At 54.1% G+C, this 25,836-nt stretch overlaps 1 protein-coding gene across 3 annotated transcripts in view; it reads right to left on the reverse strand.

The window, feature by feature from the left end:
- EPHB2 (EPH receptor B2) overlaps positions 1-25,836 on the reverse strand; it is a 161,001-nt gene that overhangs the window by 79,400 nt on the left and 55,765 nt on the right. For all 3 annotated transcript variants that reach the window (XM_081145725.1, XM_081145724.1, XM_081145723.1), the window contains exon 3: positions 22,319-23,003. In XM_081145725.1, the coding sequence (XP_081001851.1) occupies positions 22,319-23,003 (685 nt within the window). The remainder of the gene's footprint in view (positions 1-22,318; positions 23,004-25,836) is intronic.

Raw genomic sequence — 25,836 nt, forward strand, 5'->3', positions numbered from 1 at the left:
GCCTAAGCTCCACTTAATTGTCTTGCTCTGAGGGTGCCGAGTAAATAGTCCAGGCCAGCTGGTGCCTGGAAACCGCCAATTGCCAGGGAGCAGCTCGTTAATTTTCCCGTCTCTGCACACAGACCCCGCAGCTTCTGCAACTCATCTTGGGAAATTGAGTGGAGCGGGTCAGACCTGGGCCAGGGGTCGCAGGAAGTGGGGCTGGGAGTGCCAGGGGACTTGAAAGGGCCTGCAGAGGCACCACTGGGAAGCTGTCCAGGCTGAAGGAAGTGGGCTTAGAGCTGCCGAAAGGCAGATGGATCCCAGGCCCAGCCGGCTCCTGCCGGCTCTAACTCAGCGTACACGCCTCCACTGGCGGGGAGGACGCCAGGGCCGCATAGCAAGCCCGGATGCACACCAGCCTATAGGGTGGCCAGCCTTGGGGGCCAGGAGGTCTCACACCAATAGAGGAGAGATGGTGTGGCATTGTGGTTGACAGCAAGGCTCCTTGGGGTTGACCCCTGGCCCTGCAGCTTACTGATGTGTGTGCCTCAGCTTCCCCATCTGTAAAATGAGAACACCCATATCATAGGGGTGATGGGGGAATTAAATATACTTAGAAGTGTGCCTGGTATATGGAAATCACTCAGTCAATGCCATGCTGCTGTTATTATTATTATTATCATTACTATTATCCCTTCCTCCCCATTTGGAAGCATCCTACTTGGAAGTTCTCATCTGTACATTGTGAGCCTGGACTTGGCTCCGCAGGGCCATACGCTTCAGCACACACGCCAGCTCCAAGCAGTCTGCCCACGGCCCTCACGGCCTGGGTGGAAGAGTGTGGCCATGTTTTTGTTTTGTCTGTCCAGACCAAGACAGGGAGAGTGGCAGCTGGCAGGTCTATCACACGTCTTCCCTGGGACATTTCATTCACTCAGCAGATCCTTAGGCAGCTCCTGCTCCGTGCAAGGATGGGGCTAGGCCCTGGGATACAAAGGTGAGTAAAACCAGACGTGGTTTCCCACTGGCGTCAAGAGTCCGGTGGGAAAGACCCTCATCGACTGATTGCAAGTGATGTCAATTTAGAACTGTGCTGGGAAGGGGAGGTGGGTGCAGTAGTGCAGTCAGAGGGTGGCCAGGCTCCTCCCTTCCAGGACTGTTTGCTGTGTGACCTTAGAGAGTCACTCAGCCCACCTGGGCCTCTGTCCCCTCATCCACAATGGGCAGTGACACCTTTCCTGCCTGAACTGCTCACCTTTCTTGGAATTTGCTTTTCTTTTATCTCCTGGCCTTTGCTTAGAATGTTCCTGCCCACTGCCCTGTTTTTTGAGAGTAACTATTCGTCCCTAAATACCAGCTTGAATGTGCCCACCTCTCCCTGCAGACATCACTCCTTCCTCTGTCTTGCCAGCGAATACTGCAGAGCCCCCTGCTGTTACAGGCCACTGCCACTGTGCATGGGTCTGCCCCTCCAACTAGGAGCTTTGGGAGGTCATGGCTATGTCTGTGCCTTCCTCAACACCCAGAGGTACCAGAGATTGCCTGGCCCATGTCACAGACTCAGTCCACAGGGGGCTGGGGCAGGCAGCGAGCTGGAGCAGATGATCTTTTGACCTCTAAGAGGTGGGGCTCCAACTAGCACCTCAGGTCAGAAGGCCCAGCCTTGCATTCTGGCTCTGCTACTTCCTGGTCATGCTTGGCCAAGTTGCTAAGTCATCCTGAGCCTTGGCATCTCTGTCTGTAAAATGGGGATACCTCAGAACCATACTGTGCAGAGCCAGGGTCCTAGCATACAGCAGGTGGTCAATGAAAGCCATTTCTCCCCTTTCCTTTCTTCTTAGTGGCACTCAGGGTCAGCATCTGTGCTCTGCACTGCCCAGATCAGGTAGAAGGTTCTTGAAGAAAACACACGGGCAGCTTGAATTCTAAGCAGAGGACCAAGACTGAGGGGAAGAAAGGAAGGTGGCAGGTCTCTCCAAGCTGCCCCAGCTGGACTTGGTGTCCACAAGCTATCCAGTGAAGAGGGGGACCCATGGCTCACGTGTGCCAGGCCACCCAAGGTCCCTAGCTCCTGTCGCTCCTCTGCCTCGCTGGGAAGCGCTCCATCCGCCCCTTGAGCCGAGGCTCCCGCCTCTTGGTGCTGCAGCCTGAGTGCTGATAATAAAGGCACCTCTGTGTGTCTCTGGGGAAGCAGGGCTGGGGGCGGCGGTGAGGGGGGCCCACAAAGCTCCCGCAGCTGTGTGTTTGCAAACAGGGGAGCTGAGCTGTGCAGAGGGGCTGAAAGCACTAATTGTCTTTAATTAAAGGAGGTTGGAGGCAGTGCAGACTTTGACAAAAGAGATTTCCAGCCTGTTAGCAGCTTCAGCCTGCGCTGGGGCTGGGCCGCCCAGGCGCGGCCCTGGCTTTGTCCCCGTGAGGCCTAGCCCCGTGGAGGGCACGGCCAACACCTGCCTGATGGGGGTGGGGGTGGGGGCCAAGCACAAGCAGTAGGATCGTGCTGAGAGAGCTGGACTCTGGAGTCTGGGAAGATGTCCTGGAGAAGCCCCTCTCTCACTCATTCATTCATACACTCAGCAAGCATCACTGAGCACTTGCTATGTGCCGGGCCAGTGCTCAGAACCAGGGGAACAGCTATGTAACAGTATCTGAGTTTCAAGGACTTCTCATTCTAAGAGGCTGCATGGTACCGTGCCTGTGAGCACAAACTTGCACCAGCTGGCGGGGTTTGAACCCCGGCTCTGCCTCTTACTGGCTGTACGGCCTTGAGCAAGTTTCTTCACCGCCCTGTGCCTCACTTTTCCCACCTATAAAAGGGGTTGATAAAAATGGCACATACTTTGCAGGTTGCATGAGGATTGCTGAGCTATCATAAAACGTGTGCCTGGTACACTTTACAAACGTCACCGGTCATTATTCCTTTCCTTCATTTTCCCAACTCTGCACCTGATTAGAGTCCCTAGAGGCATCCAGGGGACGGGAAGAACCCTGGTCTATGGTCTATGGGGCTAGCTGGATTCCAGTGCCAGCTCTGCCGTTCACTTGCTGGGTGGCATCCCAGCCTCAGTGTCCCCACCTGTACAATTAGGGCCGGGCAGGGTGAAGTGAGGGAGGGCTCCGCAGGCATGGACATCGAAGTGCTCCCTGCAGTGCCCTGGGAAGGGAGACTCCTCTGAAGAGCTGCCTTGCTGGGCTCCTGCTCCTGCTGCATACAAATGGGCTCAGCCTCCCACCCGGCAGCTTCTTCAGCTCACTCCATTCTTTTGTTTCTCTCACCAGGCTCACCCTCCCTATCCTCAGACACATCTGCAGCCCCCTAGCAGGGACATATGCACTGATGAGCTCGCTCTCTCTCTCTCTCTCACATACACACACACACCTGCCTGATTCTCCCCCTCACCCAATAGATCTCAGTCTGCGACCCCCTCCCACACTCGAAGGTTTGCTGACCCCTGGGTCTAGGGTGGGTGGGAGGGAGGTTGCTGCTCACAGCTGGCTGGGCTGGGTGGTCGCAGGGAGGTGGAGGGAGGGGCAGAGGGCAAAAGTGTCCTGGGGCCAGACTCCTCAGGCAGTGGGAAGGAGGTCAGCTCCTGAAAGAGAGGGCCCAAGTCAGGCCACGAGGGGGGGGGCAGGTCTGGAATTCCCACTGTGGGGAGCATCGCAGGGAGGTTGGGAGACGTTCACTGACGCCCACTCTGGGCTGCAGCCCCTTGTTTAATCTATTCAAAGGCCATGAGGAGACTGAACAGGCTTGGAGAGGATGGATGTGGCTCTGGGACACAGAAATGGGGTCATGCCAAACCAGGGTACTACTCTGGTCCCTTCAGAATGAACAGGTCAGGACCTTGTGGCCAGCATGGGTCAGAGGTGACAAGTAGATGTTGTGGACTTTGGAGCTGGGTGGCTCATCCTATACCTGCAGGGGGCACCAATCCACACCTGCAGGCGGCGAGTGTCTGAGACCCCTAGACTGACAAACTCTAAACTGACCAGGCCTTAGGCTGAATCCCCAGCTATGGGTCCTGCTGAGGCCCAGCCCCAGCATCAGTGGAGGACTGAGGCCCTCCAAAACCCCTCTAGGATGACCTCTTCCCGGTAACCCCTGACCCCCAGCCCTAGTCTGCTCTCATGCACTGACCTCAGTGGCAAACAGGCTCTGATCATGGCTCTACCAGCTCCCTAGAGCCAGAGGGGATGAATTCCCTACTGATCTGAGTTCCACTGGACTGCAGGCCTCTGAGGGCAGAGCCCAAATCTTCTATCTTCCACAGCCACCCCTGGGCACCTACTGTGCCAGGCAGAACCATCTGAACCTCACTCAGCCCTGCCAGGCCAACTCTCCTGTGCCCAGTTTACAGATGAGAAAACGGAGACTCAGAGGTGGAGGTACCTGCTCAAGGCACGGAGAGTACGTGAACCAGGGTGGTGTGAGGCCAGAGCCCAAGCTGGCCTCAACTCGGGCCTCACCTGGGCTGACCACGGGGACAGGGCTGCTCAGTACATGTGTGTACAGCAAATAAACCGGCAACTAAGGAGAGCGTCCGGCCTGGCTGATGACTCCACTGGGTGGGTGGTGAGGAAACTGAGGCAGCTGTCCCAGGGTGTGTCCAACCATGCCCCACCCTGAGGGGGAAGTGAGGACTGCTTTCAGACTCCAGCTTGACCCCTGGGTATTTGGGTGCAAGCTCACCCAGGGCCCCTGATGTGTCCAGGCACCAGCCAGTGGTCCCTTAGGGCCGGGGGAAGAAAGTGGTGGGGAAGGGGGAAGGGAGGGGGTCAGCGGAGGGAGAAACACAGAGAGGACTCGAGAAGGAGAGACTGAGCCAGCCAGCCAGTGCAGCTCAAAGGGCAGCAGGTAGAGGATAGACAGAAGCCATGAAGGCAGAGACACCAAGAGATGTGAAGAAAAAGAAGAGAGAAAGAGAGGAGGGAGAGACAAAAGGAGGGAGGAGGGAAGAAGGCGGGAAGGCGAGGAGGAGTCAAGTTCAGAGGGAGCAGCGGGCAGGAAGGGGTGGCATGCAGTGGTAGGGAGAGCTGGCAGGGCCTGGGCTGAGCCCAGAGAGGCCTCTGCCTACAAGGGGCCCCAGCTCGGAGTAGGGGGAGCTGGGGTGGGGAGGGGGAACAGTGAGGGTGGGGTGGGGTGCTGATTGGTCCCTGGAGAGGGCTGTCGTGTGAGCTCTGTCCCAGCCTGAGATACGAGCTATAAGGGAGGGTGTGAGAGTGTGTGGGTCTGTGTGACTATGTGTGTGTCAGGGTGTGAGTGTGTTTTCAGGCCCAGGCAGGTGTGGGGTGTCTTTTCTTGCTCTCTTGGGCTCACATACCCTTCTCATTTGTATGCTTGAGAACTGAGCTGAAAGATTAATTCATATTTAATATGGCATTCCCTGGCAGGATGGGGGTTGGTGCTGATTTGTTATTACTATTATTTTTTAAAAGGCATCAGGTAAGAAAGAATAGGTCAACTGGTTGGTTTTCTCCATCCATCCATCCATCCATCCATCCATCCATCCATCCACCACTCACCCACTGAGCAAATACTCACAAACACAATAAACTCATATTGGGCACTGGCTATCGCAGCCTGGAGTGGTGGCAAAGGTCTGTGGGGTCCTGAATTTAAACGTTGGTTCCATAAATGAACATGCTCTGTGACTCTGGGCAAGCCCCTTTGCCTCTCTGAACCACTCTCTCACCTGTAAACTGGGGGTGGGCGGTTCCTGCTCCCTGGGCTTGGTGTGTGATTCGAGGAGAGAGTTTCTGGGCTAGAGAAATGCTGGGTCTCTAATGTGCATTCTCAGGCAACCGTGGCCTCCTAACTACCAATATTGGCCAGGGACTTCCTCTCGACTCCCACGACTCTCCAATCCCACCCGTGGTGATTCTTACTAAAGATGCTGAGCATCCAAAGGCAGTCAACTCCCCCAGGCCTGGGAGACAGCCACAGCTGGGCAGCCCTGCTGGGGTGCTGCGGTGGGAAGTGGGCCAGCCCTGCCCCGCCCAGGCAGCTGTGGAGTGAGGATGGGACGGTGGTAGGCAGGTGCCCCACTCCTGGAAGCCCCACACCTGCCCTGCCTCTCAGGCCTGAGCATCTGGGGCCTCCTCAAGCTATTTCTGCTTGTCCTCCAGGTCTCAGCTCAGGTGCCGCCTTCCCCCAGGAAGTCCTCTAGGTCTCCCAGGTGGGTATGGTCCCATCCCACCTCCCAGTCCCCTTGTGGGTCTCACAGTCAGTCCTCAGCTTCCCTTTCACACACTCCACCCTCTGTGCATCAGGGTCTCCTTGTCTCTCTCCACTGTGAGCTGGTGGCAGAGGCCGCTTCAGATCCCCCTCTGTGCTCAGGCCCAGTGAGAGGCCTGGCTGACAGCAGGCTCCAGCTATTTCCGGAGGGGCTGGGTATTTGCAGGTCCATGGGCTGAGAGTCAGACCCTATTCTGCCTTTTGTTCGTGGGGATGGGAAGAGGCTGCTGCCTTTTCCCTGAGGACCAAAACTCTCCTTCCTCAGGTCCTACACCCCACCTGGGGGAGGGGCTTCAGGGACCCTCCTCACTCAGGCGGTAGGGGGTGGGGTCAGGGTGATCTGGGGGTAGGGAAAGGGAATGAGCCATCCCAGCTCTGCCATCCCATCCCAGCCCTACATTTTTGGGAGCCTCAGTTTCCTTAGTTGTAAACCAGGACAGTAACTTTGTGGTGGTGGGTGGGGAAGGGCATGGCCTTGGCCTTAGCCTGATGGCCATGGCAAGGAGTGGCTAGTGGTTCTTCAGACACTATCTCTTAGGGGCTGCCCCCGCCCCATTTCTTAGAGTCCCCGGCCCATCAAATGTAAAAGCGTTTGGCAAATGAACTTCCAAGACAAAAGACCAAGCTTGCAATCAAATCAACCCCTCAGAGTCCCTCCCTGGGGGAAATTCTGGTACTCCCCCCACAGTAGGCAGACAAGAGTTTGGCTGTCACTTCTACTTCAGTCTAGCTTTGGGTTTTGATCCTCCAAGCCTCAAATGGGGGACAAAGTAACACCACCGGGCCATCGTTTCCTAAGCACCCCTATAGGCCAGGGCGACCCAGTCCTTGCCAAAGGCCAGCCTGCCTCCCACCCCCCTTCTCCCTTCCCCACGCTGGATTCTGGGGGGTGGAGGCCTCTACTCTCCCCTGGGATGTGACATTCACCAGCATCACTTCTGGTCCCATCTGCAGCGTGCCTCCCCAGCCCCCATCCCAGGCAGCTAATCCCCACAAAGCCCAGTGCAGGGCCCCGCATGACAAGCAGGCCCGCACTGCCCGCAGCTCCGCCAGGCGTGCTCACAGGGGCTGAGGCGGGATTCGGAGCGGCTGTCACTCTCTGTCCGCTCCTCTAATTGGATTCCCAACACGCAGAGGTCAGCAGAAAGGCTGGGGAGAGGGGAATCAAAGGGAAGGGGCATCCAGCAGATAAAGGGAGGCATTCTTCCCAGGCCACAAAGGCTGCAGCGTGAGGGTGGGAGGGGACCCTGGGGAGGGGCTGCCCATCTGGAGGGGGAAGGCGCAGGGAGAGCCCGAGCAGGCGGCAGAGGCGGGCGGGCCGCTTTCCTCCAGCCTGGTGCCCCCATCTCTGCTGCCATGGTGCCTTGGGCTTGCATGCCATCCTGCCCCCGTGGGTCTGGGTGTCCTTCAAGCCTGGCCTCTTGCTCCTGTCTGCTCTAGGAAGCGCTCCTGAAACGCAGGGGGCAGGCTGGGGAGTCAGCCGCACCTGGGGCCTGGGCCTGGGCGCCACCCTCTGTGAGGCTCAGGCAAGTTCCTGCAGTACTCTGGCCTCAGTTTCCTCCTTTTGAGATGAGGACAATACCAGCTGCCAGAGGGCGATGACCAGGACGAAATGAGGCGACGTTAGCCAAGCGCCTGGGGCACAGGTCCAGTGCACAATAGGGATGCCCAGCTCATGTGTGTCCCTTCCCTTCCTTCTAGAAGCACTGTAGCTTCTCTGCGGGCCTGTCCACGGCCGACCGTGCTCTGGGTATTGTGTAGACGCGAGCCTCTCTCCCCAGGAAGGAGGCGAAAGTGCTGCATAAATATAACAGCCGGACAGATGTGAGGGGAATGACAATCCCCGGCCTGGGCGGGGCTTTGCCATCGCGTCTTCTCCACCCGGTCCTCTTTGGCGGACGAGAAGCCACAGGCTTGGGAAGGGAAGGGAAATGCCCAAGGCCACAGGAATAGACACCAGCGGAGCCTGAACAGAGTAACCTGACCACAGCCCAGTGCCCCCCACCCCAGGCCCCTCTCGGGCTCCCATGCTTTCCTGCGAATGTTAAGCAGACTCTGTGTACGTGTTGTGCACACAACCAGCAGGGGAGGTGGGCAGGCCAGGGCCCGGGCCTCGCCGTAAACCCGGCCCAGTTTGCCTGAAGAATGTTGGAACCGCTGCTGACTTTGGTTCATGAAAGAGACGCGAAGAGAAGCTCAAAGGGAATTTCTAAGAGACAGAAAATCAATGGCCCTGACATCCTGCCCCCCAGAAAGCGTGTGTGTGCGTATGTGTGCATCGCACACACAAACACACACTCTGATAGTTGATCCAGTGTATGCGTGAGCACACACACATGCTCATAAATACCCATTTTCAAGAGCATGTACATATGGCTCAATACAATATACACACATACCCACGAATACATACAGTCTGGCTTGATCACCTTGTGGGTGGGTCTGCACACAGGCACACCCACATGTACCCAAGGATACAAGCAGGGACCGCCCCCCAAGGATAGATGCACTTGTTTGGTGTGGGACATGTGTTCCTTTACAAGTACTGGTCTGACTGATCCACCACACGCATGAGTATGCTCCTTCTTGCATACATGTGTGCTAGGGCATGTCAGACAAACACAGGAACACAAAAATACAGGGACAGTAATGACTTGCCCCGGGCTCCAGGGTGATCTGCATGGGCAAGGGCATGTGCACGCCTTACCCATGCACATGCTCATATATCCAGAGATATCTCAACCACACTCGAGATGCTGTGTCAGTGGGCACACCTGTGCACATACAGGCACACAAACACACTCCCAGCAGGCCGAGCTCACTCTCTCACACCCCTAATGGGGCCAGCACACACGCACATGCATGCTTGCTGAGGATGCTCTGCACTGACCCAGCACACTCGTGCATGCACATCCGTCCTGGGCCTCCAGGGAGCTCCCACAGACAGCTCTGACAGCAGGGTGTGGGGGGAGGGCAGTCCAGGGCCAGGGTTGCCAGGGATACGGATGTGGGGCTCCCAAAGCTGCACAGCCCGCCCAGGAAGCGCAAAAAGGCCAGCGACCACTCTTAGGTCTTTAAAATGTTGCTACTCAGATGGTAATGCCTTTAAGAGAGGAAACTTGAGTCTGGTTTTCTGGAAGAAGCCAGGGTAACATGAGGCTCTGGGCCCAGAATTTGCTGGGGACACAGAGACAGAGGTGGGAAATAGCTCTGATTGGCCCCAAACCCTACCCAGCCCTCTGCTCATGCTCCACCAGACAACAGGGGCTACGGGGCCTTACTTGCTGTATGGCCTGAAGCAAATCACTTGCTCTCTCTGAACCTGTTTCCTTATTTACAAAAGGGGAGGGTAACAACCCTGAGCATTAAGGTAGCAATTTCCAGGCTATGAATAGCACTTCACCACATACCACATACTGGGTACTGTCCCCAATGCTTTACTTTCATTATCTCATCAAGTCCTCACATTCATTATTGCACCCATTTTACAGATGAGGAGATCAAGGCTTTGGGAAGTGAGTCACCTCTTCAGGTAGTAAATGTTGGAACTGGCATTTGAACCTAGGTGGCTGCCTCTTACTTATCTCACTAAACCTTCCTGCCTGCAGGCGTCTGGGGTGTGGTAGGCAACATGGGGTCATTATTCTCAGGCCGGACCTCCTAGCTGCCTGCTGGCCTCACAAGAGGGCACAGTGAGGACAAGGCCGAGCAGACACAGAGGCTGTTTAGTGCAAAATGGTCAATACAGATGGTGACACTGAGCTCCAGCGGTGGGAGGGGCGGCAGAGGTCCTCTGCCAGGGTCCCAGGGCAACGGGGTGCAGAGCCCAAATCGGGACCCAGGCACCCTGACTCTGAGCAGTTCCTGTGCTGCTCAATAAAAGCGCCCTGTCTGGTTAAAACAATGCCATTCCACAAGCATGTACTGGTTACCTTCTGTGTGCCCAGGCCACATGGCGCTGCTCTCCAGGAGCTCTACAGGGTACTGGGCTGGTGCCCCCCACCCCGTGGAAACATTCCTTCTTGGAGCAGGAGAACCCCCTCCCATCCCATCCCCTCCTTCTCCTGTCTCTTGAGCTCTCTGAACTCCTCTGAGCCTCCCCCAAACCATCTGAAGCTGGGGCTGCCCGCCCCACTTAACAATGAGGAAACTACTGAGGCTCAGAGAAAGGACCCAACAGAATGAGTCAGGCAGCGAGCCAGGGTCTGAACCTGAGACCAGGAGACTCAGCACGCTGGCTGCCTCCTTCCCTCTCCTCCAGCTCTGTGTCTGCACAGACCTGGGCACACAGTGGGCTCCCACAAGCTCTAGGTGAGAGAAATGGTCTAGGACCACTGTGCAGGGAGTCCAAACACTGTCAGGCCAGCGCACGCCAGGGAGCAGGGGCTGAAACCATGTTAATGTAAAAACATGAGTAAGACTGAAAGATGCCCTCTGAAGCCCCAGCTCCAAGGAGGATTCGAGATCTTATAGGAAATACTGAATATCAACAATAAGAACCCTCCTTCTATGACTAGAAACATCTGCCCCAACCACAAACAGACCTGCTGGGCATCCTGGCCATGTCGGTCCCTTTGGAGCCCACAAGAGGCAGCAGGGAGAACCCGAGCCTCACCAAGGGCCTTCGTTACTGTCATTACTCACACCAGCGAGTTGGGAGGGTACAGAGTCTGTGACTGGGCTGAGTGGGGCTCTGCAAAAGATAAATACTGAGCACCTTCCATGAGCTGAGCTGGACCCTAGAAACTGGAAATAGTGGTGGACAAGAGACAGAAATGTCTGCCCTCATGGAACCCGTGTTCCTGCTGGGGAAGACAGGAGTAAAGGACCATACGAGTGAGCACACAGTATGTCAGGGGGGGATAAGGGCAATGGAGGGCAATAAAGCAGGGGATGGGACAGGCTGTGTGCATGCACATGTGTGCCTGCATGTGTGTTCACACGTGTGTGCATGTGCGCTCTTTAAAGAACTATAAGGGCAATGGGAGATGTCGGTAATAAGGTGACATTTGGGAAGAGACCTGAAGAAGGTGAGACAGCAATCAATGCGGATATCTGGAAAGAACATTCCAGGCAACTGCCAAGGAGGCCAGTGTGTCTGGAGTGGAGGAAGTGAGTTGGAAATGGAAGGAGATGGGTCAGAGAGTGTGGGGAGGGGCAGGTTGTGTAGGGCCTTTTGGCCATTTTAGGATCTTGGCTTTTGCTCCATGTAAACTGAGGGGCCCCAAGAGATTCTGCGCACAGGAGGGGTGTGATGTGACTAGTTTTAGAGGGACTGCTGGCTGCAGGGTAGAGACCAGACTGTAGGGGGCAGGAGAGAAGCAGGGTGGACGTGTCCAGTAAGCAGTGGGGTGTGTGAGCCTGGACTTCAAAGAAGAGGTCTGGTCTGGAGATAAGCTCAGAGTGGGCACGTGAAGCCATGAGACTGAACCAAATCATCCAGAGGAGAGGAAGAGGCCAAGGACTCAGCACTGGGCCCTCCGAGGTGGAGAAGAGGGAGATAAGCAGGAACCTGCCGCGAAGCACCCTGACAGGCATCAGGGACGCCAGGGAGAGTGCTGTCCCAGAAGATGCAGCTGTCACTTTGTCAAATGCCTGAGAACTGGCCACTGAGTTGGTGACACGGACATCACTGGTGGCCTTGATTATAAGCAGTTTTAGTGGAGTGATGGGGCAGAGGTTAAGGAGATCTTGGAACAGAAATCTGCAGTAAGGGGGCTGGGAGGGTCAGGGCCTGGGCGTCAGAATCAAACCAACCAAGTGACCCAGTTCTAGTCCCAGCTCTGACCTCCTAGCGTTGGGCCTTGAGCAGCTCACTTCATCTCCCTGAGCCTTAACTTTCACATCTGAAGAATATAATACTCCATTTACGTCCTAGGCCGAGAATTGAGTGAGATAAGGATTGTGGAAAAAAATTTTTTTAATATGTTTTTATTGATTTTAGAGAGGGAGGAAGGCAGAGGGAAAGAGAGAAACATGGATGTGAGAGACCTCGATTGGCTGCCTCCTGCACGCCCCCTACTGGGGACTGAGCCTGCAACCCCGGCATGCGCCCTGACCGGGAATCAAACCAGTGACCTTTGGTTGCGTGGGATGATGCTCAGCCAACTGAGTCACTCCGGCTGGGCTGAAAAAATTTTACTAAGGATGAAACACTGCACAAATATTCCAGTGGAAAGAGGACAGGTTTTGGCTTTCATTTCTGGCTCCTCCATCCCTCAGCTGTGTGATCTTGGGCTGGTCATTTAATCTCTTGGAGCCTCTAGTTTCTCTTTCATAACATGAGAATATTAACCATACCCAACTTCTGGGGATTTTAAGGACTCAGGAAAGTGTTATACACCAAGCCTAGGGCATAAAACCAGTGCCTAGCGGATACTCAACCGACATGTGTCCCTTCCTCCCTGGCTTCTGTCTCTGCTATTTACAATTAAAGTCCAGAGGGAGGTGCAGAGGATTGCGGTAGGACCCCGACTAAGTGCTAGGTCCCTAGATAAGCCACTTCATCTAATGCCTTTGAGCCTCAGCTTTCATAACTGTAAAGTTGGGGATCAGTCGCCTCAGGCCCTTTGTTGGGGAAGCGGGGCCGGGGTTACAGAGAGGATAAGAGACAAAACACACGTGTCATGCTTGGGAGCCAGTGAAATAGGAGTGATCACACATTTTGGCCCTCACCTTGGCTACTGGATAGTTGGGTTGCCATAACCAGGAAACAAATCCCTGTGATTAAAACAGCAGTCGTCCAACCTCCATGGGCTCCATGGAGAGACTGGGGCGACGTGAAGAAGTAGCAGAGGGCCTGAGATACCAGAGAGGGTGGGGTCCCAAGGCCTCCCACCCCCACCCCACCCCCAGCCACCAGCCAGTTTGTTCAAATGGTTGTCAGGGGCTGGTACACATCCGCCAAACCCACCCACACACCACTCCTCTTCACGCAAACCACGCATCCTGATCCGTGAGGAACTCCCCCCGAGGCAGCCCACCCCTTCCCACCCAGGATGGGACTCAAGGGGACCCTGAGTCTCATCCCTGGAGAGGTGGAAGCAAAGTGGGGGAGAGCTGTCATCTTAGAGATGACGGGGGGTAGGGGGCTCCAGGGACAGTCCAGGCCTCAAAGGCCAGAGCACTGGGTTCCAGTCCCAGCTCTGCCCTAAAGTCCACGTGGCCCTGGGAAATCATCCCTCTCTCAGCTGCAGTTTTCCTAGTCTTAAAAATGGCTATAATAACCTCTGCCTTGCCTCTCTTGTGTGGGTATCCTTCAGATCAAAGTATCTCACAGGGTGAGCCCAAAGCTACACAAATGCAGCCTTTAAGCTCCTCTGGAACAAGGCAGGGTGTAAGTAAATAAATACTATACATATGTAAGACATTATAATTACAAATGGCATTTCCATCCTGAGCTATGAAAACAAAACAAACAGCGTGGTATATATAGTGTGAAGCATTCTCATTTGAACTTTGGGAGGCCTGAGGTCCATGTCAGCTCTGTACCTGACAAGGTGGATGAAGGGGGCAAGTCACCCCACCCTTCCCTGCCCCAAGGCCTTAGTAGGGATCAGATGTGGGTTTTAGAGGGGCTTTGAAAACTCTGGCAATGAAAAATTAACAATATAATGTCCTTCCTCCCTCCTCCCCCAGGAAGGCAGTCTGGGTGGGGGACTCGGGCTTTGGAAGGCAGGTCTCAGTACAATCCTCTGGCTTGCTGTGTGGCCACAGGCAACTCCCTTCCCTTCCTGGGCCTCAGTTAACTCTGAGGTTAAAGATCATACCTGGAGGCCTGAGTAGGGGGAACAGAGAGACGCAGCAGGATGGGGGCTGAAGACAAAGGGCCCCAGGAAAGGGGTGCTCCAGCAGGGTGGGGTAGAGCCCACAGTGGGGCCTGTGGGGACTGAGCCAGCTGCCGCAGAGCAATGAAAATCTCTTAACCACACAGAATTGTTAACGGCTCCCAAATCCTGTTGTACCACAGGCTTAGAAAGGCTTAAACTGTTAAATGCATAAACTTCCTCATTAAACGGGCCTCTCTGCCAGATCCCGAAGCCCAGCCAGATGAAAAGGGAGCAGCTGGAGGGAGGGGAACTTCCCCAGCTGTTTATGGTCCTGCTGGAGTGTTCTGGAGGCGACCTGTGACCCTCAACCTGATGTGTTCAGGGGTCTGAGGCCAGTTTGGGGCTGCGAGAGGACATTGCAGGGGCTGCAAAGTCAGAGGGCCTGAATTCAAATCCTACCCCTTCCTGTGTCATCTTGGACAAGCTGCTTACCCTCTCTGAGCCTCAGTTTCCTCTTTTGTAAAACAGGATGATGATACCGAACCCTGGGGGTGTCTGAGAGTCACTGAGACTACCAAGTTCCTGCTACAAAGCTTTTCAGACACCTCCAAGAAGCAGAAGAAATCAGAAATGGGGGACATGAGAGTAAACATCTGCCTCTGACACCTACAAGGGGTGTCACAATTGTCCCCACTCTGTTTCCTAATTGGATGAGGGATTAAACAAAGTTACTGTGCAGAAAAGGAGCACGGGCTGAGCATCCAGTGAATGCTGTGTGAGGGGCGGGGGACTCTTCTCTCTGGTCAGAGGTTAGCCAGGGGTGAGTGGGCCTCCTTCCAGAGGCCTGTGTCCCCTGAGCACAAGGAGGGACCTCCCCACTGCTGAGCCTTTGCCCTGGGACCCTGCTCCATCCTGCCTAACATCCCTTGATATGAAAGCAATTCATCTTTCAAGGCTCAGCCACAGGCCTCTCTTTTCTCCCAGGACACCCCTGTGGTTGCCCCACTGGGTACCCCCCTTCCTTTGAAGTCCCACAGTCCCACTGGTGAGCCCCTCTGCTGGTTATCTGTCAGACTCTCCCCATCTACCCTCTCAGGGGCTCCTCGGCAATCCAGGAGGCAGGCAGGGCAGAGTCCATTCAGGCTTTGGCCCACTCCCGGTTAGTCAGCTGTCCCAGCAAGTTGGAGAAAGCCAGGTTCATGTTCTCCCTCTGCCACTTACTGGCTGTGTGGCCTTGGGCAACTTGCTGACCGTCTCTGGACCTCAGTCTTGTCACTTGTGAAATGTAGCTAATCATATCAGCAGAAGATTCAATGAGGTAATGGAGCACAGCACATAACACAGGGTTGGGCACACAGGAGGTACATTTTACTCGCAGCCCTGGCTCTCTGCAAGCCTCTCAGGATTCCTTTCAGCCTCTGCCTTCCCTCGGCCCTTTGACAGCATGAAACTAAAGCCCTGGTGGCCCCTCCACTCTTCTCCCTCAGGCAACAACACCTCTCCTACCCCCCGACCCCAGATAGCTGTATTTTGTCTGGGGGTCAGCAAACCGCCAGGGTTTAAGAGAATCGGTATTGCCCTGGCTGGTGTGGCTCAGTTGGTTGGGCGTTGTCCTGAGCACTGCAAGGCTGCCAGTTCCGTTCTCAGTCAGGGCACATGCCTGGGTTATGGGCTCAAGCCCCAGTAGGGGGCGTGTAGGAGGCAGCCCATCAATGTTTAGCTCTCACATCGATGTTTCTCTCTCTCTAAAAATCAATAAAAATATTTTTAAAAAGAAAAAGAAAATCAGTATTATTTGTGACCATCTTTTTCTGAACTAATTCCTGCTCTCAGTTTCTCCCATTCTCCAAAGCCCTGGGCAAATGGCTCTCCCTCAAGTCCCTCCTAAGGGCTCAAGGCTACAGTTATGGATAGAACGGTCTCCCCCACCCCAGACTGGGGGCTATCTAAAGGCAAGAAGGGTCTTCCTCCTCTCTGCAGTTCCCACATCTGGCCCAGGAACTAGTGCACAGTAGATGCCTGGGTGAAAAATGAAGGAACTGTTATAAGGATCTAGAGCCCAAATTATCCAGTATCTCCTGCTGAGACTCCGAAGGGAATATGAAGACCAGAGAAGAAGGATCACCCCGTGTCTTGATCTGTAGAGCCTTCTAGTGAGCTGACTCCAAGAAGAGAGAGGGCTGAAGAAATCATCCCACCCTTCCCAGGAGCACCCACTCTGGCTGCCTCAGGGCCTTTGCACCTCCTCCTCTCCTGCCTAACTCCTGCTTCTCACCCAGCTGCCACTGGAAGCCTACAGTGACTACTGCAGCCCTAGCTGACACTCCCCGGGATGGGTTGGGTGCCTTTGTCCACCTTCACTGTCTGCAGAGACATCTGTCAACATCTCTAGACTGGGTGGTCCTTCAGGGCAGAGGCCATGACCAATCTTTCCAAGGACTCCATTGCCCGGCACACTGACTGGCACCTGACAGGCACTCAATGTGTGTTAGCTTCCTGGTCCTCTATGAAGACATCACCAACCACTCCAAGGAGCAAAAAAATCAGAAGCTGCTGTTCAGTGAATGTCTGATGGCTGGCTGGCTGGGTGGACAGACAGGAGGACTAAAGGATGGAGAGTCGTGAACAAGAACAGATTCTTTGAGAGAATGCAGGAAAGGGGAAATAGGGGAAGGGGCACTTCCATTTTTTTGTTTTGTTAATCCTCAGGATATTCTCTCTATTGATTTTTAGTGGGGGGAGAGGAAGAGAGAGAGAAACATCAACGTGAGAGAAACATTGGTTGCCTCCCACATGTGCCCTGACTAGGGCCGGGGATCCAACCCGCAACCCAGGCACATGCCCTTGACCAGGAATTGAACCCACGACCCTTTGGTGCTCAGGCAATACATGAACCACTGAGCCACACCAGCCAGGGCAAGGATACTTCCAATTTTTAAGAGCAAAGACCTAAAACGCCTGAGTGCACTAGCCAGGGTCGCCATCCAAACCCCTTCCCCAAAGGCTAGCCTGTGTGGTCTCAGCCTTGGCCTGAGCCTGGGGGTCTGGAGGGGAGTGTCTACCCCCCACCCTCCTCCCCCAGCTGGGCCTCTCCACCCGGCCCTTGAAGAGAAGCAGCAGAACTTTCTGTGGCGGGGTCTGGGCCTCTCCTCCCACCCAGCATTCCAACCTTCACACCCTTTCCCCAGCCAGCACAGGCCCTGCCAGCTGGCGGGCGCCCACCTCCTCACTCCCAGGCTGACCGCCCCCCCGCCCCCACAGCCTCATCTGGGCCACTGGGCCAACCTCTAGGTGGGAAGGGCTGAAGCTGAGAACGGGGTGGGAAGGAGGCTGCCCTAAGGGCCCAAAGAGGACCCCTGGCCCCCCTCACTTGGCTGGGGTAGCAGAGGATTCTGGGAGAAAACGCGAAAATAAAGCCACAGGCATAGTTTCCCAGGCTGGGGAGCAGGCACTCTGCAAGTCAGCTGCCAGGAAGGTAATGCAGCCCAGCCCCTCTGGAGCTAATTTGGCAATGTATGTCAAGAGCTCTAAAAAAGTACATATCCTGTGACCCCACAACTCCACACCCGGAGACACATCCTACGCAAATACCAGCAGCAGTACAAAAAGACAGAGGGCAGGGACGCCCGTCCCAGCTTAACCATCCCAGATAGTTAGGATGGAAAAAAGCAAAGTATGTGTCATCATAGAGAGCTGGAAAATAAATTACGGTGCACTATACTATGGATGCCTAAGAGCCTCCCCAAATGATATTGTAGATCTAACATGACATAGAAAAATGTCCCTAAAATATTAATAAGTCAAAAATCCTTATGTATTTTTAGCAGGAATCCATGTTTCTTCTTACAAAAAAGGTTAATATGTATAAATACACATAAATACACCTAGAAGAGCCTATACCAGTCCGTTAACAGTGGTTTTATCAGACTTTAATTTTAATGTGATTTAAATTTTCCCCTTTTTGCCTATCAGTAATTTCTAAAGATGCTACAAATAACCTGCATTGCTTTTGTGGTAAGGAAAAGTTATTTTTTCCTCAAAATAAAAAGCTCATCATTTACAGGCAAAAGACAATGTTCGTAAAAGTCCTTATTTTTATAACACTTTTCTAGGTATTTTCTCATTTACTCGGCACCCCAGCCTTTCTGTCTATCCTGTTTCACAGATGAGAAAACAAAGGCTGCGGGAGGCTCAGTGCTTGCCCAAGGACACACAGCTCGTGAAAGGCAGAGCTGGGGGTTTGAAACCAGGTCTGCAAGGCCAAGGTCAAGGAGAGGCCATGGGTGGGGGACAGAGTAAGGCCGGGGGCTGCCAAACAGGGCAGGGAGTAAGAGAGGGAGAGGCTGGGAGGAGAAGCTCAGCAGCTGGGAACTGGGAAGTCTGAGCTGGAGCCAGAAGATTAACATGTGCATACACCCCCCCCCCCCGACACACACACATACACTCCCCTCTACTGCCTCACTGCCCCTCTCCCAGTCCAAGCTAACTATTAAAAATCCCTACGCCCCCAAAGTATCGCAGCCATCATCACGCTCACAGGGGAACTGCCTCTAGATTCATTCTAGATGCGGGTCCTGCCGTTGGGAGAGAGGAGGGCACCCCCAACAGTGGCCAGGCTGGGGCCCCCGATGGGCAGGAGCAAGTAGGGAAGCAGGTAGGAAAGGAGAGACCAAGGGAAATACGGATAGAGACAAACTTGGAGAAACTGAGGCAAGGGCACATTTAATTAAACCCATAAATAGCTGGAAAGAGTCAGGAAAACAGGTTTGGGTGGGAGCAGCTGCCAAGAAGACTTTATCCAGCCTTATTTTCTCTAATTCATATTAACAAAGCAATGGATTTTTTCCTACCAAATTATGTTTCATTATTAAATGGATCTTTCCAAATCATAACCTCCCAGAGATTCTGCTAATATCCCCTCTCACCCCTTAGGGTAGATGCTCCCTGGAGTGGTAGAGGGGAGCTGGGCCCATGGTCATCATCTGGCCAAGGATATGTCACACTGTGTCTGAGCTAATGGTCCTGTTTCAGAAACACAGGACTGCTTGTTTTAAAATGCTGATTCTTGGCCCCACCTCAGGGCCACAGAATCACACTTGAGGGATAGGTTTGTGTCAGACCCAGGAGTCCGCATTTTAACAAACTTCCTAAGGAATTTGGAGGCATAGTAAAGGCAGAGAATCCCTAAGTTTGAGGATGAGGGAGCACTGTGCCAACATCTCAGATGTGAGCTGTAATCACCATTCCGACACATCCCGGGCCAGCAGGGCCCATGCCTGTGGGACTTGGGTTAGAGCAGCCCCACATCTGGGTGGCTGCAGCACAGGCCACCGCAGCAGCTGGTGTCCTCCTGGCTTCCTTAGCTCATTAATCACACCCTGACTGGCCTCTACTTATACCCAGAGGCTGGCTGGATCTGGGCTTTGAGGATCCAAGAGGGAGAGGAGAGTAGGAGGGAGCCACAGCTGGGTGCATACCCTGCCCCAGCATTACCTCAAACCCCCACTACTTGCAAGAAGCCCAGACTCAGAGAAGCCGCAGGTGACAGGCAGCCTCTATGATGGCCCCAGTGACCCCACCTCCTGGCATTCCCACCCAGTGTAATTCAGTCCCCTGCAGTGTGAGCTGAATTTGGTCACTGGCTTTTAATGAAGCAAATATGGCAGAAGTAACGTCTCTTCTGAGACGAGGTTAGGAAAAGACTGTGGCTTCTGTCTTGGGTACTCTCTCACACTCTCTCTTGAATCCCTCATTCTGGGGTAAGCCACTGCACATGTGCAAGGACCATGTGGTGATGAACTGAGGCCAGCAAGCAGCCATGTGAGTGGAATGGAAGCAGACACCTCCCCAGTCGAGCCTTCAGATAAACCTGCAGGCCCAGCCCACAGCCTGATTGCACCCCAGGAGTGACTGAGCCAGAGGCACCCACCTAAGTCACACCTGGATTCCTGACAACTTAGAAACTGTGAAATAATAAATATTTATTGTTTTAAGCTGCTAAATTTGGGGGTAACTTGTTATGCAGCCATAGATAACTAATACATCTCCCCTCTGGGCACCCTCTCAGTCACAGTTCTTCCTACATCCTTCCTTGAGCCCTTAGCCACAGCCATAGCAAAGAGTTGACCTGTCCCCCTAATAGGCCATGCTGGTTCATGTCCTCAGGACTTTTGTCATGCAGATCCTCCAGATGGTCTGGGCCACCCAGTCAACATATATCTCTCCCAAGATTCCCAGCTCCAATGTCACCTCCTCTGTGAAGCCTTCCCTCATTTTTTATGCCCATTGCAGCCTGAGCAGTTCCTATTAAAGCAAGTCTAACGCATCACCTCCCTTGTTCATTTGCAGTCTGTTGCAACTGTGAGCTCCTAGAGAACAGGGCCACAGTCAGATTCTTCTCTGTCTTACCTGATGCTTAGCATAAAGTCTGAGCAGGTGCAAGGAAAGTTTGATATCAGAGTAAATAAACAACAAGCAATGTGTGACTGATTTTAACCCCCCCCCCCCCCCCCCCCCCGGTCTTGCCATCTCCAAGGCTGTGCAATTTCACACTCAAGTATAGAAACCCAGATCTGTTATCTGCCCCAAGAAAACAGCCTTTCTTCTAACTTCCCCATTTCTTTTCCAGGACCATCACCTCCCTGCGAGCTGGAATTCCCTGTTCCTTTTGACTCCTCCCCTCCCTCCTGTCCTCCCTGTGTCTGCATCTTACCCAATTCACTGTCAAACATCCCTTGACTCTATTTCTTCCCTTCCCCAGCATGTGGATGCCCAGTCACTGCAGCAGCTTCCTCACAGGCCACTGCTCCTGTCCTTGTACCTCCATTTGTCCTCCCAGGGACCTTTAAAATGCCAGAGGGCGGGAGTGGGGGAGCTCTGGAAATGGTGGATGTGACAGCATTTTATAAAGGTGAGAATCATGGCAACCACCCCAGGCTAAACTTTCGCTTGCTTTTCAGGGCCCCTGGAATAGGGTCCAAACTCTTAGGCTGGCATTTGGAGCACCCCGGGGTCCGATTCCAGTTGGAAGTCAAGAGGAAAAGGCACAGCAGACGTCAAATCTCCTATACCACCACCATCACCATCGCAGCTCACGCAGCAGAGTACCTGCACCAGGCTGGCCTTTGTGTATATCATCTCATTTAGTTAACATTTATTAAGCTCTTACTGTGTACTAGAAGCCATAATAAGTGCTTTATAGATCTTAAGTTGCTGAATCCTCACAACCACCATACGAAAGAGGGTTTCATACTCGACCCAGGACAAACAGTTAATAACTGGCAGGGCTGGGCTTTGAACTGAAGTCTGTCTACCTTCACAGCCTTCTTACCACCATGCAGGAGCTCTTACAAACTTCTTACATTCACAACCTACCTGTGTGATTCTTTGCCATAATCAAACACCACCTGTACTGTTGTTTGTTTAATGTTTTTCCCTAAATTAAGTTATATAGTGGCTTGGAGGGCAGGGGGAGTTTGGAATCCCACTACCTGGGTTTAAGACTCCTGGCTTCTCCAATCTATATGAGAGTAAGGCTCTCTGAACCTCAATTTCTTAAAATAAAATGGCACTTTCCCTCACAGGGTTCTTGTGAGGATTAAATGAGTTAGACATGTCAGGTGCCCAGCACACAGGAAAAGTGGTGATCAGGAGGCCTGGCTCACAGTGGAATTGTACTCCCTCATCTCTTTACATTGGAAGTAACCACAGGACTTGCTTTGTGGCCCATGAAATATGCATGGAGTGATGTGGGAGCCATTCCGGGCAGAAGCTTTTGAGCTAATATATGGTCTGTGACACTCACAGCTTCCTTCTGCCCTGGTGATCATGACATTGCAAATGGTACCTCCTCCATCTGGTTGGCTCCCAGAGAGAGGACTCCCAAGCTGACCCGATGGACATGTAGCTTCTATTGTTTCGTCACTTCAGCATAGCCTGGCCTATACTGACTGATACAGAAGAAGCTCAATAACTGTTAACTTATAAATATAATCATGTATACATTTTCTTAAGAAGGAAACTATATCACTTTTGTACATGAAGAAATAAAGCACCTCTTAGCATCCGATAACATTTGTATAATAATTAAAACAAGAAACATTTATTCTCATAGAACTAAAATCATCTTGCAACCCCCCACGCCCCATGGTACCTCTACCACCATTCAAATCCTTCCCTCTAAGGAGCTAAACCATGGTTGTGGATTGGGGAAGCCTAGCCAGAGTGCCCCATGGTCAGCCCCAGGCCCCTGCCCCTGCCAGCCTGACCTCCGAGGTGCCAAGCCCAATACCCACCCGTGCATTTGCAGGGACACCTGCCCCGCTGCGGCCCTTACCTCGGCAGACGGTGCCATTCTCCACGGCCTCGAAGCCCGCTTTGCACATGCAGCGCCCGATGGGCACCAGCCACTCGCCGTCCCCGTTGCAGTAGAGCTTGATGGGCACGTCCACCTCCTCAGCATTGGCGATGCAGCTGCCCCGCGCGGCCACCAGCGAGGTGCTCTCGGCCCCTGACAGTGTCTCCTGGAAGACGGCGCCATTCTGGATGATGCGGGGGCACTTGCGGTAGAAGACACGCACAGCGATGAGGGACATGCAGCCGCCATAGTCCTGGAAGGCCAGGTAGAAGCCACTGCGGGACACGGGCCCGAAGCTCCTCACCTCGGTGTTGATCTTCATGACCCGGCCACCCAGGTCCACCTGCGAGAAGCTCTCGTCGGCCGCGATGGTGTCCACCTTCACCCAGGGGTTCTCCATCCAGTTGGGGAAGGTCTTGGTGGCCGAGTCAAAGTCGGCCTCATAGTAATAGAGGTTGAAGGTCTCCTTGCAGGAGCCGGGCACGCTGGGGATGCTGCTGCAGTCGCGCACGGAGAACTTCATCTCCACGTGGATGCGGTGGGCGCCGCGGCGCCGGATGAACTTGGTCCGTAGCCAGTTGTTCTGGCTTGACTCAAATACATTGCATACCTGGTACGTGCGGATCGTGTTCATGTTCTCATCGTAGCCGCTCACCTCTTCCCACTGTGGGTGAAACGCTGGTCAGGTGGGGGAGGTGAGGGCTTAGCCCCAGGGAACGCCCAAAGAGGGAAGACACAGGCCCCACCTTAGGGAATCCTCCGGTCTGGCGGGAGTGAACAGGACTCCTAGCACCAGGGGCCTCCTAGTCTGATGGGGGAGGCACAGGCTCTACCTTAGGGAATCCTCTAGCCCCTAGCATCAGGAGCCTCCTAGTCTGATGGGGGAGGCACAGGCTTTACCTTAGGGACCTTTCACTTTGATGATGGAGACATGATTGCTCCAATCACAGAACTCCCAAACTCAGGGGGAGGCACGGCCTTGGGCCTGAGGAATTCCTGCCTGTGAGGGAAACACACCCATCCATTGGCAGGGCACACACCCCACTCTTGGTATTCCTCTAGTCAATAGGGTGTAGGTGACCCTTACCTCCAGGGGTTCGCTGAGAGCAGACAGAGCTTTGTGATAGGGAGACAGAATTTCTGCCTGTTGGAAGTTCCCTGCCTGACCAGTCTGTGCCCTTGGGGACTCCCAGTCTGATGGAAGAAGAGCCCTTACCTCTGCGACTGGAGAGACAGGACTCTTCCTCATGACGGAAACCCTGCTCTGGAGCCCTAGGTGGCTAAGATGGTGCCTGGAGGGAGACCGCCCACCCTTCCCGCCTGGGGCAGGTGCTTCGGCCTCCTCACTGGGCTCATGCAGCCAGAGGACAGTTCCCAAGCCTCCCTGCTGGAGGGGCCAAGCCGGGCCATGGAAAGCTGGAACTGGAAGGGCACAGGGTCCACATTCTCTCCTCACAGACCCTCAAAGGCCAAGCCCTGTTGCACTGCTGAGCCTTTGTTCACACTCTTGTGCCTTCCTCAAGTACCCTCTCATCTTCTCTGTCCATCCCTCTGGAACGTCTTGCGGCAGCTCTCCATCTGGCTGCAGTGTTTGCTTTCACAGGGGAGTATCTGCCTGGGCGAGTGCCGGGCACTCTTGGCTCTCTTGGTCTGGTTTCCCTCGTGGACCTGAGCTTGCTGAGGGTAGCTACTCTTCCCCTCCTTCTCTTGTGCCCCCTATAGGCGGGCTGGCTTCACCTGGCATAGACCTAAAAGAACTCAGACAGCAGAACATCCCTGCCTACCCCTGTCAGCCCAGGGGCTGGGGGCTCACAGGGTTTCATTTCTTTGTCATATTTCTCACACGTGATATGTATGGTTATCCCCATTTTACAGATGAGGCAGTAGAGACCAGAGAAGTGAGGTCACTTGACCCAGGTCACACAGACCCAGGCCGGTTCACTTGCCTGCCCACACTGCCTCGAAACACAAGGACCCACAGTGCCCCTGGGTTTTGTTCAAACTCTGCTAAACTGATGTGTGGCCTTGGGAAAGTCACTTCCCCTCCTCTGGGCCTCTATTTCCCCAACTGCTAAATATGACTATGATGGGGGTGGGAGAACTGTCACCCTCAAGTGGGCATTCTTTGTCCTGTCTCCCTCTGATTCTCTGGGCCAGGTCTGTACAGTGTGGAGCTGTGGCAGCTGGCCTGGGGAGGGACAAGTCGAAGCCTGCTGGCCCAGCCTCTCCTTCAATGGCGATTCTGAAGCTCCTTACGTTGCGTTTAATATATTTTTTTTTTTGGTGGCACCATGTGACAAAGTCAGCCCCTTGTTACAACCACTGCTCTTCTTCAGAACTTAATTAGAGCACTTAATTAGAGCACTCTGCCTTTCTCCCCTCTCTCTAATTAACATGCGGAGGCCCTGCAGCCTAAACACCCCAAATAATTGCGTCCGGGGGCCCTGCAGCCCAGCCTGGCCTCATTACCGGCAGGGTGGGGCTGTGGGCCCTGCCGCCTTCGCAGATGGAAAATTGGTGACAAGAAAGAACCACAGAAAGAAGCCTGACCCGGGGCCCTGCCTATTGAGAGCACAGGCCTGGGGGGCGGGGGGAGGGAACATGTAGCTCCACAGGGCAGCAGCTGAGTCTCAACACAGAAGCTGGGATGGGGGGAAGGGAAGGGATGGGCTGTGGGAGCCCAGAACCTTCCCCAGAGACCAGGGGGATATGGAGGGAATGCTATTAAAACTGATGACGGTGACAGTGACGATGGTGATAGCTATTATAGCTCCTCGTTATTGGGAGCCCACTCTATGCCAGGCACTGCGCTAGCTACTCGGCAGGAAAACCTCACAAGAGTCCTGTGAGGAAGGCATTCTTATCACCATGTTAAAGACAAGGAAACTAAAGTTCAGAGAGGTTAAAGAACTGGCCCCAAATCACACAGCAGGCGAGTGGCAGAATTGGGAGAAAATTTCAGGAGTCTTACCCCACAGCCTGTAGGCAAGTGCGGGCTGGTTGGTGCGGGGAGGAAAAGGAATCTGAAATTGTGCTTGCCCTTGTCTTTGGGGAGCCTGCAGACTACATGGGCTCGGGTCACTGAATGCGAGGAAGTGTGAAGAGCTCAGGGAGGGGGAGACTTGTGTTATAGGGACCCAGAAAAGGGGCCCGGAGGACTTGGTCACAGCCCTGGGTATAAACCTGAGCCTTGTCCCTTACTAGCTGTAGGGCCCCTAACAAGTGGCTACAACTCTCTAAGCCTCAGTTTCCTCACCTGTAAAATGGAGGTGATTCCTCCCTTTGGAGTGGAGGTGATGTGTGGAAAAGTGCTTGAGACTGGCCGGGTGTGGCTCAGTGGCTGAGCATCAATCTAGGATCTAGGAGATCACAGTTCGATTCCCGGTCAGGGCACATGCCTGGGTTGCAGGCTCGATCCCCAGTAGGGGCCTTGCAGGAAGCAGCCGATCAATGACTCTCTCATCATTGATGTTTCTATCTCTCTCTCTCCCTCTCCC

Source organism: Miniopterus schreibersii, assembly GCF_964146895.1.
Source record: "Miniopterus schreibersii genome assembly, chromosome: 8".
Classification (NCBI taxonomy): domain Eukaryota; kingdom Metazoa; phylum Chordata; class Mammalia; order Chiroptera; family Miniopteridae; genus Miniopterus; species Miniopterus schreibersii.